We start from the raw sequence: 16,009 nt of genomic DNA on the forward strand, positions 1-16,009 counted from the left end.
CATAAAAAATACTGCATCTAAAAAGGCTATTTTGTATCAAAATGAATGATTTTCCCATAGAGACATGACTGAATTAGGTTGATAAGCCTGAACATTAGCCCACGCTCACATACCTTCATCTCACTCTTTATCTAATCGAATATTATCATCACTCATCTTAAACACTTCAGCACACTCAAAAGTCAACACACTACCAACGCCCATGAAAGGAATCACTATAAAGTATAAAAAACTTTATACTTTATACATTTACTTTCAAGACACAGATTTCAACATCATTTAAAATGTAAGATCTCAGAAGGGTGTAGGTTTTATTTTTTCGAATGCATGTGATCAATTATTATCATCAATATATTTTATAAGCTGTTGTTGGCAGAACGTTAACAAATAACGTGACGATGATTCATGCATTACTAAAAGTGATGAAAGCTTTTGCGGCGACAGTATAATTTATGATACGTTAATAAACCAACAGACTTGAGATAAAATGATTTGCTTATTATTTTTACATATAATAACCAGAATAATGACACAATGAGGCTACACGTTCAAAATGGCCTTTCTAGCAAGCATGAAGTATACCATGAAGAACACAGTTTTACATACGTAATAGTGTTAAATATGAAACAACGCAGTATACATGAACGATATAACAAAATAGCAAATGAATAATAATAATAATTATTCACATACTGTAACTAACAACAAAATCCATGTTAATGAAACAAATGCGATGATACTTCTACATGAATAACTAGGTGATAAATACTATTTACTTATATGTATACATAGAAAACAATCATTAATAATAATAACTTATAAAATTACGTATCATATTAAGAAATGTAATTTCATGGCAAGGTAACTCACGGTTAACTAGTTAACAAGTTTTTACAGTATTAATTTTGAACATTATGTTCCTGTTCAACTTTTCTTCTTTTTCTTTTCTGAAGCTCTAACATCTCAAACTGTAATAATCTCTCAGTGTGACTCATGTGCCACATCGACTAGGAAAGTTGAATGAACATAACTAATGTTGGCAGTAAATGACCGTCCTTCAACATCAGGAAAACACTCGACCTCTATATTCAAGTCAACAAGGAAGATCACGCACCCTTAAACACACTCCTTAAAAGTCTGTCCGTCGCCTTATCACTTTACATTTGACAAATCTACGCTCCCCTCTCTCTGTATGTACCGAAAGTGGTTTATTTTAAAAGTAGCATATTCAAATTATAATGTTCACGAAGTTCATTCTTCTTTCTTTTTTAACTAAGCACTTCATCACAGGTGCGAGTGCCTCGGGCTAATGTCAATAAGTAACTCAAGTTTGAGATTGAAAAAACATTCTCTTGAACAAGCAAAAATGTTTAAGTCTAACATACTCACTAGACATGAATAAAATCAGAAAAGGTCACCAGCTTAGGGTGTCATACCTGAGTCACACGTCTGCCATCCGGGATCCCTAGAGAAACAGATTCAGGATAAACCACCACCCCATAAACATGCGTGGAAAAGAACACGCAGAAGCTCACTACAGTTCCCATAATGCAACTGCAAACAAGGCCCCTTCCTTAGAGTAGGCTGCAGGTGAAAGTTAAGGGTGTAACCTGACGTCAGGAAGAGGTTTCCAGGCCTGGGTGGAGCCAGGGGCTGCAGTTGTGGCCCAAGAAGGGGGATAGTGATTGGTCAACTTCCTGAGCATGAAGAAAACAGAGAGGTTTCTACAGTAGAGCACGTCCATGGACAGACGGAAAGCAAACAGTGGATGATCTTTGGACTCTGGTGGGTTGTAAGAGGGAGGCTGGATGAGGGAATGACGTGGGCTAGTGGCTGGAAACTGGGTGAAATTTGGTATAATGTAAAATCCTTCCAATCTAAACCTCATTTGCATAGTTTAAACTCTTAAAGAGAGTTAATAAGAGGTTTGTTCATTCTTAGCTCAGTAGACAGTCCTACTAGGCGATCTAATTGCTATGAAGGAAAAACAACTGAGATATTGCACAGATGTCTTATAGTGCAGGCAATCGAAACACTACAAGACTCACTGACTCAGGTCATTAGATCAGAAGCGATTAGTTGTTCCCGTACTTCTTTTAAAACTAGAGGGGACCAGTCACTCCAGGCAGTCGCTCCTAGGCTGTGAATGCTTTGCCTCTTTCTCTGCGTTGTGTGCACTCAGTTGATTTAAAAAAAAAAAAAACAACTGAAGACTTTGCTCTTCAAGCAGGCTTTGGTTAGACAAAGAGTTTTATGGTTCTTTGTTATGTTTGCGCTTTGAATTTTTGTTGAATGTATTTAAATTGCTATTGTATTACATTTTATTGTGAAGCACTTTGTGACTTCTATCTGGGAAAAGTGCTATATAAATCAATTTAACTTACAAAACAGGTCACGCTTGCGTTTACGGCGTACTATGTCACATGTCAGCTGCAGGAAAGGGCCATTTTATTATCTCTTTTGTTAATAGACAACAAACAAGAGGGTAGAGAATAGGGAAATGTTGCAAGCCAGATTAAAACTATATCCACATGAGAACCATAGATAGATCAATGTGTCGAAAGTGCGCAGACCACAATGTTAACCCGTTTAGTGTGACAGAAAAGGAACTGTTCCCCCCAAAATAAAAACTATGTCCATGTCATTTGACGTTTTTAACCTTTGTGGTCTGTGGATGACAAAAGAAGATAGTTATGCAGAATGTTCATGCTGCTCTTTTCCATATAATGCAGGTGAATGGAGACAGATGCTGAAGTAAAGACAAAAAGCACTATAAAAGCAGTTCATATTGGTCGTGTGCTATATTGTTAAGTCTTCTCAATCATGCAGAAGGTCTGTGCGTAGTTAATTAAGCTTGAAATCAAATTTCAGAGCGAAAGTTTCAGTGAAATTCTCCTAATACAAATAGTTTTTTCTTTACAAAATGACATCAAACCAGCTTAAAACATTAGTTTAAGTTACTTTATGTATAAATTTATTTGTTGGAGTGTGCACACATACATTTTAATAACACATTTTTCCTTGTCAGTGACCGTGTACAATACCAATATAACTTCAAAAATGTGAGTAAACTCCGTAAAACTGAGTAAAGTCCCGTACATGCCAGTATTAATTGTCAGAATTGTTTCAAAATAAAGTGAGAACTTCCACAAGTTGGCACGAGGAACGTGTACATTACAAAGAGCGACCTTTCCCTCCTAAAATACAGTCCAAACACTGCTGGCCTAAACAACGGTAACAGTATATAAAGTGACACAGAGTTAGAAGTGAAAATAAATAACAGGTTCAACAGTCACAATAACGATTGGCAATATCAACATACATTTACATATCGGCAGTGTTTTGTGAAAAATACAATATTTATACATTGAAATTTGGATTGACAAATGAGGGGACAAATCTAGTGTTACTGTAGTTTTCCTTTTTTCTTTTGCAGTAGTTTCTGGGAAAACAAAGCACAACAGTATGCAATTCTTCAAAATGAACAACTAAGAAAAATAAATCAGTCAGTCTTTCAAAATAAAGAAACGGAATAACAACAAGACCTCACAGAAAAAAAGACAAATTTTTTACCTAAAAGGAAAAAAAATGAAGTTAAAATCTTTTAAACAGAAAATATTAGAACAAATAAGGCCGCTTTGGAAAAAAAAAAGTTTAAAAATCGACTTCTCTTTTATTGATCAGTGATCACATTTAAGCTTGATCTGATATTTGTTTACGTTCGTATTTTCTCCCCCCAGCTGATGCTGATTTTTCAGCGCTTTCTTTCCACGACATTAAGTATTGAAAAATATTACACAACACTCCATTAAAGCATTCACACATTTTAGCTTCAATACTGTCTGATGATGCTGCATTGTCTTTTGGTGTGGGTGTTAATGTGAACTCGAGATTATTGCTGCCACCTACTGGTCAAAGAGGATGGCCGAAGTACCGCTCGCTTTTGAATTGAATGGTGACCATAAGAGGCAGAAGATCAGTGGGCTGAGGTGCAAACAGGTCATGCATCATCTGAGCGGTCACAAAGCCTGTAAGAAAGGCACACTTTCGGCTGAAGGATGCATCACGTTGAGCGCCGACTCGGAAATGGAGGGAAATGTATTTAACATCTCTCTATATTAAAATCACTCCACAACACTAAGTGAATGAGTTCTGGCCCATAGCATACAAACACTGCCTCTAGATCCGCAATGTTCATAACAATCATAATCATTACATTTCAACTTGACACATTCACAGCATCAACAAAATAAGGCAATAAACACATTACAAAAGGGGTGTTTACAGAGAAAGGGTGCACGAATGGATGTGGAATTTCTATTCTATCAAAATAATGAGCCAGTACACACACAGCGCCATCTACTGGTTGGATGTCAAAGGACCTGAAGTCAGGAATTGACACCATTTTTTTCTTGAAAACATTTTTGTGAGGGATAGACATGTCTGGTTTTACTTTTTGCAATGATTACAATTTATCACAACACTGAAAATGGATGCATTTCATAAAAAAATGTCTGGGTCAAAGTTGATCTCCAAAATAAAAAAGTCTATTTACTCTATTTTTGATAATTTAAGATTATTTCCATTGTAAAATACATTTATTTGATTTATATTATTTTTATGATATTATTTATTTCTATTTTTTATTTATCAAAGTGTCATATTCATATAAAAGCACAGTACTTTCATATAAAAGCAATTACATTTTATTTTATTTACTTGCTTAAAAAAAAAAAATCACCATTGCAATTATAATTAAAATAATTAATAAATAAATACGAGAGTTTCAGAAGGAAATTAACTTAGTCAAGAAAATAATTCCAAAAGTACAATAAAAAAAAAAAAATTATTATAAATGTAATATTGAAATTCTTATTTTATTCATTTAATGTAATAATTTCTTCTTTGAATTATATTTCTTGTAATATTTAATTATATTGTATATTAATTTAATTGTACATTTAATTTTTGAGCTAAATGTTTTCATGAGATTCACCCATATGAATAATCGAAAAAAATATCCAATGGACAACAAACGAAATTAGACTAAATTTTGGCACGATACAACTTAGGACTGTTTGTCTATCCCTCACTACTGGTATCTAACCTAACTAGTCTTTTGCCAGTGTGTTAGTGGCTGGATGTGTGAGTGTTTTCTCTATATCAATATACGAAGAAAAAATATTGTTTTCAGTCTTTTCTTCTAGTTGACCCCCCACCGCCTCATCCACTGCTAAAACTAACACATATAAAACATGTCACATGGCCTTCTCTGTGGGTGTCAGTGGGCAGCAAAAACATTGGTGTGGACACAAAAAAGGTGACAGTGTTGACATCCAGCCAATCCTTGTCTAGTCTGAGATTGTCTTCTGCTGTAGGAACGTCCTCACCTCCCCTCCTCGGCCGAGCGTGTCTCAGACTTGAGTTTCACAAACTCTTTGGCCACCTCATCGCCCGAGCGCTGGGAGAGGATGCGCATGACGGTGAGGCCTGTGTCATCGATGTGTATCCGTGCGCCCAGTGGACACCAGCAGGCACAGCTGGCCCTCGGTGCGACATCACGCAGCTGTATGACGGCGATGCCCACCACACGGTCCGCACGGCCGAAGCAGTAGTCCTTCACACACACCTGCAGCTCATAACACTCCGGCCCATCCTCGTTCCCAAGAATACTGCACAGAGAGAGAGAAGGTGCAAGTATGATTCACTAGTAGTCATTCTCGGTTTCCAGTAATAAATGCAGATTTAAATTCTTGCTCATACACATAATACTTGAAAATCTACATTAAAATATATATAATTTTGTCTGAAAAAAAAAGACTAAAAACTAAAATGAACAATGAAATGTCCAATATTGGCAAATAAATATTTAATAATATAATATTTTAGAGTGTTTTCTTTTCTTTCTAAAATTGCAATAATCAATACACACCCATCTGTGTATCTGTTCATCCATCAATTCATCCACCCATCAGTTCATCTGTCCATCCGCCCATTCATATCATTCCACCCAACCTTCTGTTCCTCCATCCAACTTCCCACCCCACCTGTCTCTGTTCATCCATTTATTCATCCACCCATCCATCAGTTCATCCATCCATTCATCTATCTGTCCATCCAAACACCTACCCAAGCATCTGTCTATCTATTCATCCATCCATTTTTCCATCAACTCATCTATCAGTTCATTTATCTGTTCACCCATCCTTCTTTCTGTTTGTCCATCCATCCATCCATCTTTCCATCCATCCACTCATCTATCTTTTAATTTATCTATTCACCCATCCATCCATCCACCCACGTATATATTCATCTGTCCATCTATCCATCCATCTATCTGTTCATCCATCAAGCCACCCATCCAGCTGTCCATCCATCCGTTCACCCATCTATCTGTTCATCCATCCATCCAACCACCCACCCAACCTTCCATCCATCGGTTTATCCATCTGTTCATCCATCCACCCATTTATATATACACATCCATCCACCCATCCATCTGTCCATCCATCTGTCCATCAATCATCCATCCATCCATCCACCCATCTATCTGTTCATTTATCCATCCATCCAACTGTCCATCCACCCATCCACCCATCCATCCAACTGTCCATCCACCCATCCATCCATCTGTCCATCCATCCACCCACATATCTGTCATCCATCCATCCACCCACCCATCTGTCCATCCCATCCATCTATCTGCCAATTTGTTCATCCATCCATCCACCCAACAATCCAACCACCCATCCATCCGTCGATCTTCTTATTCGTTTATCCATCCATCTGTTCGCCCATCCAACCACCCATCTATCTATCTGTCCATCCATCCATCGATCTTCCTATCGGTTCATCCATCATCCATCTGTCCGTCCATCCATCCAACCATTTATTGGTTAATCTATCCAACCACCCATCTATCTTTTTATCCATCCATCCACTCATCATCTATCTGTCCATCCATCAATCTGCCTATCTGTCCATCCATCCACCCATCTATCTGTCCATCCATCCCCCAATCCATCGATCAGTTACTGTTCATCCACCCATCCATGTAATCTGTAATGCCTTTTCAGCCTTCAAATGTTTTATTTTGGTGTTCTGGAAATATTTTTACAATGATCATTTTTTCTTTTAAAAAAAATGTGAAAGAGAGAGGTTTTTTTTGTAGTCTTATTTGTTCCCTCGTCATTGTTTAATGTACTGTTACATTAATGTTATTCATTAATCTCATTAGTGGTGAATGGCTAGGATTTGCACTCACAAATGGAAGGTCTCGTTGAATTTGGGCGTCTTATTTGTTCCCTCGTCATTGTTTAATGTACTGTTACATTAATGTTATTCATTAATCTCATTAGTGGTGAATGGCTAGGATTTGCACTCACAAATGGAAGGTCTCGTTGAATTTGGGCGCCCAGCTGTTGTTCTTTGATTTGGTGGTGAACTTGCGCTTCTTGTCGCTGAGATGAGGGCCGATCATGGTGACCTCCACAAATGGCCGGAACATCCCAGACGTCTGCCACTTCAGATCATTAGCAGCCACAACTAGAAAAAGAGATGTAATTTAGCCATCAGAAAATACACCTGTGGGACAGATAAAGCTTGCTTAAACATGGCAAAAATACAATTAAAATTACCTTTAACTGTAACTTTATGCTCTCCTGTGCCCGGGTGAGTGAAGAGGTCGATCTGTATGGACACTTCCCCTACTGGTTTATCAACTCCCGAGCCTACACACACACACACACACACAAACACAAACATTACTTGTGGTGACATTGCACAGACAACTTTTTTTTTTAATATACTACAGTCCAATCCTAACCCTCACAGATAATACCCTGCATTTAACAAAAAATAAACTGTATTTTTTTATCTTGTTGTTACAAATGAGAACATCCTTAAAATGTCTCCTAAAGGAGGACAGGTTTAGCTAATCAAATCACTCCCCAAAACATGATACACAAATTTACACATGGTACACACATAGTGTAAAACACAGTCTTCACATGCATGGTGGAGCTTTTAAGAAAAACTTAAGGAAAGATGTACTAGCTGGGCTTGTGTCCAAATTTACAGAAAAAAGGAAGTAATGACAATCAATGACGGAACACAGAGCCTACATTACAGTGGGAGCTCATTGGGTGAAGAAATGTGAAATTATTTGTGGCTTTTAGTCCACGTTAGCATCTAGATGATAGTGTGCTTCAAAAAAAAAAATTTCCAGGACAACAGATATTTTGACATGTCATTCTGCACTTAAGGACATGTCAACATTTTTGTCCAATCAAATGCTCTCTAGAATGAAAATACCACTAATACAACCTTTAAAAAAAAAAAAGCAAGTAGCAACTCCGGGCTCACAGCCAAAACACATCTAGGAACACATCTGGAGAGGGGGCTGTGATTATTCGTGAGAGGGTACTTGGGTCTCAGGGAGTCTGTGGTGACCTACCCCTAGACGGCTGTATTTTCTCACTAGATGTTATCCTCATACCCTTCCCATTATGCACTTGAGGCAGAGACAGAAGCAGAAAAGCATTGGAAGAGAAAGTTCAATAGCAAAGCGTTAAAAACAAGACAGAACAGTAACAACGACAGCAGAGAACCATAGACAGTAGACAAGAAGTTAGAGACAGATACAGTTTGAAGAAGAGAAAGTTTCAGTACAAAAGAATACACTAATGAATCCACAGCTCAATACTGCCACCTAGTGTACTGTTTTACAAACTCATCTCTAAAAGATCCCACAATATGAAATAAAGATATGAAAAATTATATTTTATGTTCCACAGTAAAAAGAAAGTCATACAGGATCACAACAACTTAAGGAGTAAATGATGACTAAATGGGAGTGGATGTGTCACCTTGAGCATGCTGAGTAGTGACAAACGTCTTGATAAGTGTGTCGGTGGTCTGCGTATAGAGGGACAGTGCATGTCTCAGCGAGGACAGCTCAGGACTCTTCTCCAGAAAGGCCTTCTTCAGACCATTTCCTCCAGCGTGGAAGTATTGCTGCAGTGGATGGCAAATAATCAAATATTAGATGTGTACACACCACTCATATGAAACAACATGAACGTGTAAAGAAAATGATATTTATACCTTTATGGTATCAAGGGCCACATCCATGACCGCACACTGCTTGGGCGTCAAGCTTTTAGCTTCACCAGACATGTGATCCTACAGAGCCAAGTAACATCAAAAACCCATACGAGATTAAATGACCTCTAATACTAATCAAATCAAAATCAGATTTAGCCACGGGAGTATCTCAATACTAAATACATGACTGAATAAATTATTGATTTGTAAATATAAGCAGTGGTGCTAGTATATATGTATTTCTGACACCAGAAAACCATGGAAACTCGCACCATTTACTAATTTGTTAAGTCAAATCCAGTGAACAAAATCCAGTGCACACTTGCTGTCATGCACACGATTTACTTAAAATGAGGACATGGATCATTATTTTTTGCGCACAATTTACTTAAAATAAGGGAACAAATTATTATATTGAGCGCACAATTAAAACGAAGGGACAAATTACTACATTAAGCACATGATTTACTGATAATGAGGGAACGGATTATTACATTAAGCGCACAATTTACTTAAAACGAGGGAACAAATTATTGCATTGAGCACACGATTTACTTAAAATTAGGAAACAAATTATTACTAAGAGTGCAAGATTTACTTAAAATAATTATATTGAGCACAAAATTTAGTAATGATTTATTACATTGAGTGCACAGTTCACTTAAAATGAGGGAACTAATTATTAAAAAAATAATCAATTATAAGAATGAACTAATAAAAATAAAAAAGAAGATGCGTTTATTAAGAGAACAAAAGTTGCAATTATAAGAAATAAGGTTGCAACTGTGAGATATAAAGTCACAAGCTGCATATCAAAATCACAATCACAAGAAAAGTAGTGTTAGAAATACAGAGAAATTCAGGCCAAAGGTTTGATTGGATATTCTGTTTACAAGCAAACAGTTTTAAGCATGTGATGGTACAGAAACATGTAGATAGCATTTAAACCGAGGCTCTTCTATTCTCTTGCTGAGCTCTGAGCTGATTTAAAGATCATAGTCTGGATTAAACAAGCCTGCAGCGGTACCTTGAGTTTGGAGAGCTGACCCAGTTCTTTAGCTGCTGAAAAGATCATTCCCTGCCAGGAAGAGATAAAACGTTACAGCGTTAGAGAGTGGGCAAAGAAATCTTTACATATGGATGTTACATGTTAAAGTATAAACATTAGGAGATCATCAATGAAAACACATTAAAGACTTGAAACAGGAAACATTTAAAAGGTTCCAGGCAAATACATTTTTTTAAATTACCATCGAGTCATTTGCTCTTAAAATTAAGTATTTAGGGGTCAAATACCATTGTAAGGAACTAAATAATAAAAAGTCAAAGCATCTTAAACAGTTTTGTCTGGGAAAAATGACATCCATCCAGTCATAGAGGTCTTACAAAGGTGTCATTGCCCTGGGGAAGGATGATGGTCTTCTCAAGACTGTTCATCACAATTCTCCACAGCTCCTTCAGCACTCGCTTCAGCACGGTTTTCTCACACACCGAGGCAAACAGCATCAGACTGCTCGCAAACATACACACAAATCAGGACAGGCTTCAGGTACAGTAATAATGGTTTCTGTACAGGTGAGGAGAGATCGGCTCACTGTGCATCCAGGAAGTCCATCAGTGGCCGCAGCATGTTGTCAGAGTCGGCCTCCACCTGGTTGCGTGTGTTGGCGTTCACGGGACCCTTGATCTGGTACAGCAGGCTGGCCATCTGACGCATGCAGTCATCAATGCGGCTCTGGAAACTACAGAGGAACATCAGAGTTCAGTGATGAGAAGAAACATGCTAGACTGATGTAAGAAGAGTTGTGCAAAAGTGTGAAATGAATGAGAGTTTGATCTTTACGCAACAGAGATCTTGAGATATGATGCCAGCCAGACTACAGCCTACATTCATTTCAAGAGCAAGAAAGGTAGAGTATAGAATGATGACCTACTGTACATACGTTTAACTTAATCGCAAAAGTGGATGAGTCTAATGAAACCGGTCAAGGAATTTGTATGAAGAAAATAAAGCCTGTTCGTCTAACTGAGATTTCTTTATTGTGTTTTTGTCTTCATGACAATTAAGCATCCTCTCGGATTCTCTTAATTATAATAAACATGAATAATAATTATAATGCAAATTATATTATGCTTACTCATTTCTTAAGCATTTACATCAGTATGTTTTGTCACAATACAAACACTTTATTACAGTAATGAGAATAAAATTTTCACTAAGCTGACATTCCTCCCAATTATCATTAATATAACCCAAAATAAATAAACTGAAGTAATTACTGAAACCATTATAAATATAGAAAATTTTGCTACCTTTAATTTATTCTGAATACATTGCATTTATATTAATTTAATATATTTAGTATAAATTAAAGACGGCAGAAGAAATAGACAATTATAGACTAATTTTTAAAGAAAAAAAAAACCTCACAGTAAAAACGGTAACAGTAAAAAAAAAAAATTAAGTGAAAATTAAAACTAATAATATTTTAAATGAAAATTGGAGAAATGTTAAAAAAAATGGGGAAAATATGCTTAATTCTCCTAAAATAAATGTCAGAAAAGGCTTAATTTCCTTTATGTAAAATATATTTTCTGAATTAGTTGTTTTGGGTTTTATAATATGTACATTTTTATGTGATTAACCCATATGTATATAATCCATGAACACTGACGTGTTTCCAAAGGTGCTGCTCAGCTCGTCCAAGACGTTGTTCAGCTTGACCTGGAGATCGTTCAGGAGGTCACTGGCCTCTGTGTCCAACTACACAAAGAGAGACACACAAACAGCTCTGATCAGTTCAGCTGTCCATCACTTCAATAAACATCACGCCACCCGATGCACAAACACCATCTTCATAACACCGATGTGATGGTATAACAGGTCAGAGTGGGTGAAAAAACAGTGATGGGGCCAAAGAGCCTGTAAAATTCACAGAGTCCCAGTGAGAGGAGAAGGGAAAAAATGAAGAAAGAGCGAACTGGAGCCCTCTGCTGTATAAGTGAATGGTTTATGAGCTCTCAAACACACATGTACTGTGTAACCTACCTGGTTCCTGCTGACCGCCACCTTCAGAAAGAGCAAAGTAAAGGGATGTTTCACTTTTAGTCATTTCAACAATCATGTCACAACCCAATAAATATAACCAGACTTATGAGCAGGACTGAGGGGAGGAGGAGCTATGGATTTAGTTATTCTGGTATACTAGGGAATACTTGTGGTTTATAATATCTAGGAAGTGTTTACTGCAGATGCAATACTACTGCTTTCATGTTCCCCAATCGTATGGAATAAAAGTCAGGGTCATTTGATTACGACCATCCTATTGGCCCAAAGTACCAACCACAATCAACCAGTCACAAGTTCAAGTTCAACATTTGGACATGCTAATGAACAATCTCTCATTCTTTCAATGAAATCGAGATTTATTTTTCTTGATTTCTGGACCAATAGGAAGGCTGAGACACAACCTGGATCTATCAAAGGGATTGATTGAACAGATATCAAACGACTTGTGAGTGAGAAATGTGGAAGATTTTTAGTAGTAGGGTTTTAATTAATCAAGTAGATAATCAATGTGAATCTAGCCATTTTTGTTTTAAGTTATTATTCTATTAAAATCTAATAGAAAGTTGCCTACGCCCTGGAATGTACCAAACTGATAAGAAACACAGGGTCAGATATACATTGAGGGCCTGCGTAAAGCAAGCAGAAGGCCTCTCCTCTAGGGATGTATGAAATGTGTAGACTAAAGATAAAGTTGTTGACTATGTGGAACCGCCCCATATAATGTATAAAACCAAAAACAAAATAGCATACGGGAGATCTTCTTGCCAGGAGATCTCGACTTTGTTTTGCGCAAAATAAAGTCTTTTCTTCTGAGAGAAAAATCCCTGACTGAGTTCGATTCTTTGGAGAACCGGCAAAATACACCACATATTTGGCGACCACGAAGGGACAGGAAAGGAGCAGAGTGGACGACTGCTTTTGAGCTGACTGATGAACAACACACACACACAGTGGTGGCCACCATAGAATAAGGTAAGCATTTTTGCTTATATAATTAGTGTGTGTTGTTGACTGGTCAGTTCTGAGTGGTAAGGACACTTAAAATCTGCTCTTCCAAATTTAGAAAAATAATAGGATATCTAAATTGAAAAAGGGGTTTTACTCCAGAAGAAATAACTGCATGCACATATTTGGGTTATTAATAGGAAAGCCTTGGAAGGTAACCTTGATTTAAAACAAAAATGGTGTAGGCAGAAAGACATTGTATGCAATGGTCTGTGTTTATTGGATAGCTGTGACCTAGGAAAGGGCAGTGATAAACGGATAAGCAGATTAGTTAAGGAATCGCGAGGAAAAGTCCCACGGATACCGCTTTGAGAAAGTATAAGTGAAATTCTCGAAGGACTGAATAGGTGGGCCCTTAAGGAGCTCTAGGTGAGCTGTGTTTTGTTGTGTGGATGTATCTGTGTTCGGACAAATGAATGTGTGAGCAAATAAATTCTGTGTTGGGTGGGTAAAAGTTGCGCACCATTCATGGACTGTCACTTCAGGGTGGCTGGGTGGAGTTGGACGCAACGGGTATCCACTTGAGAGGGATTAATGTATGACAAGCCTTGATAATAAAGGGATAATTAATGACTGATTATCCCTTAGATCAAGGGGAAAAGTATGCGAGAATAAGCCTCTGGCTCAATAAAGAGTGCAGAAAGTGTGAATGAGTTGAGGAAAATAGTATCAATATAGTTTGAACCAAAATCTATAATGGATTTTTGCATTTTGGATGTCTGTGTGAAAGGGGAGAACATTTTCTGAGCCCAGTACAGTGGGAGTGAGAGCAAGGGAGGAAGTTTCCACATTAAAGTTTTAATACATGGGTGGACAAAAAAGGAAAGAGAAGTAAAAATAAAAATAAAGAATTATTGTTAGAAATAGTTATCTAAAAAGTGATAATAAAATAGAGTAAATAAAATAGATAAGTTAAATAATAATAAAAATTAAAAAAGTGTAAACGCATGAGACAATAAAAAACTAAATTCAAAAAGGTATGACACATAATAAAGAATAAAAAGTAGGGGGAAATGGTTAAAAAATAGTTGAATTCAGTGAGAGGAAAGGAAGAGATTGTAACCAAGTTACTATATAAAACTAAAAAGTTGATTTTTGGTGGTAATAATATAAATAAAGATATGGCAGCCACACCAGTGGAAATCATTGGATTAAAAAATCCACTGTGTAAAGAGCAAATAAACAAAATCTCAAAAAAATGGCAGAAGAGAACAAAAAATATGACAACAAAATGGCCAAAGGAAGGGACATTTGATGTGGCATTATGTGAGGAAATGGAAACTCTGATAAAAAACTATAAAATTAAAAGCATCAATATGAAAAAAGAAAAAAGAGAAACAAAAAGGGAAAAAGAGAAAGAAGTACTTGCGCTGTTTAAAAAGAAGGTGAAGATATGTTGAAGAGTATAAAACAGGCTAGGAAAGTCCTGAAGGAGGCAGAGAAAGATAACATGAGAAAAGAAAAGATAAATGCAGAGCCCCCTCCTTATCTGCCTTTAGCATGGAGGTAACAGGAGAACTAGAGTTAGAAGGGCAGTTAGACATGGATGAGGAAAATAAGCCAGCTGTGAAAACACAGAGGCAACCCAGAAAGGATAAGTGCAGGAGCCCTAAAACAATAAAGTTAACTGTATGAAGGTTGTTTTAGAGAAAAATAAATACAAATGTTCCAAGAAATGGACTAATATAGAGATGGCAGATATGGTGGAATATAGAAATAATAATAAATAAATTAAAATAAGATATGCATTTATTATTTAATAACTTATATTAATAGATTAATTAATTTAAAAGATGCACGTGCTTAAAACTTTATACCTAATATGTGAAGACATCTAAAATGTATATCTTGTTATCCCTGGGACACAGTATGAAAATTAATCCATTACAGAGTTTCAGAGATTGGGCTTGTTTAAATGTAAAAAATAAAATAAATAACTTCTGCAATGTGGAATGAAAGCAAGATTGGGTGACCAAGTTAATAGACATTTTGATACAAAAGCCATAGGCATTTTACAATAGGAAGGGAACTAGTTGCTTAAATAATTTAATTTAATTATTTTATTTACAATAAATAGGAATTATTTTATGTTGGTTAGGAAACATTAATTCACCAATACCAGATTATGCTGAATCATGTATGCAAATATAGAAGAAAAATGATGATTGAAGTCTTTTTTTACCATACGCATGTCATGCTGTTATAAAAAGGTTTATTTTATTTTATTGCAGTATACTTAGATAATAAAGGTAGCTGATTTCTGCATTTTGCAAAGAAGAAAAAATGCTTGCTATTTTTCTGCAATGAAGAACTTGCTTAACTAACAAAGAATAAGAGAACTGCTGTTTTCAACCAGATGATTTTGTTTTTATTAAGGGACCACTGAAAGAGGAGGATTAAAAGTATATAAAATTTGGAAAAGAGCTGACTGCTCAGAAACAATTTGGTCAGAAGTTACATAGGTACATTTGATTAATGCAGTCTCTGAGTGTTAAACTTTCAGATGATTTCTGGAACAGTGCCTTGACAAAGGAAAGCAATGAACTGGAGAAGTGGCAAAGCAGCAAACACAGCAGCAGAGAGAAGAAGAGGGAGGGGCTAATGGACGCTATACCCTCCTGAAAGAGAAGAACACACTTCAGAAAGGAGAAAGACTGAATTTAAGCAGGAAAAGGTGAATCTTTCACTTGAGACTTTTCCTGAGGGTGAAAAGAACATTATGAAATGCCAAACTCTGGCAGAAAGCAACCAGAAGCCAGACTGAGAAGAAGCAGAGGAACAACAGAGACCGTACGCCACAACATCAGGTCTTTGAGTGCCATCACAGAC

General features: G+C 36.6%; 1 protein-coding gene across 1 annotated transcript in view; it reads right to left on the reverse strand.

Moving 5' to 3' along the window:
- Positions 1-4,948: 4,948 nt before the first annotated feature.
- The window catches only part of LOC113109450 (protein unc-13 homolog B-like), a 66,562-nt gene continuing 55,501 nt past the window's right edge, over positions 4,949-16,009 (reverse strand). Inside the window, exons 30-40 of the mRNA XM_026273018.1 lie at positions 12,155-12,175; positions 11,781-11,869; positions 10,701-10,847; positions 10,492-10,615; positions 10,133-10,183; positions 9,106-9,183; positions 8,868-9,015; positions 8,456-8,512; positions 7,638-7,730; positions 7,386-7,545; positions 4,949-5,672 (exon numbers count right to left, since the gene is read on the reverse strand). Of these exons, the coding sequence (XP_026128803.1) occupies positions 5,387-5,672; positions 7,386-7,545; positions 7,638-7,730; positions 8,456-8,512; positions 8,868-9,015; positions 9,106-9,183; positions 10,133-10,183; positions 10,492-10,615; positions 10,701-10,847; positions 11,781-11,869; positions 12,155-12,175 (1,254 nt within the window). The 3' untranslated portion in view covers positions 4,949-5,386. The remainder of the gene's footprint in view (positions 5,673-7,385; positions 7,546-7,637; positions 7,731-8,455; positions 8,513-8,867; positions 9,016-9,105; positions 9,184-10,132; positions 10,184-10,491; positions 10,616-10,700; positions 10,848-11,780; positions 11,870-12,154; positions 12,176-16,009) is intronic.

The sequence above is a fragment of the Carassius auratus genome, chromosome 10 (assembly GCF_003368295.1).
Source record: "Carassius auratus strain Wakin chromosome 10, ASM336829v1, whole genome shotgun sequence".
NCBI classification, from domain to species: domain Eukaryota; kingdom Metazoa; phylum Chordata; class Actinopteri; order Cypriniformes; family Cyprinidae; genus Carassius; species Carassius auratus.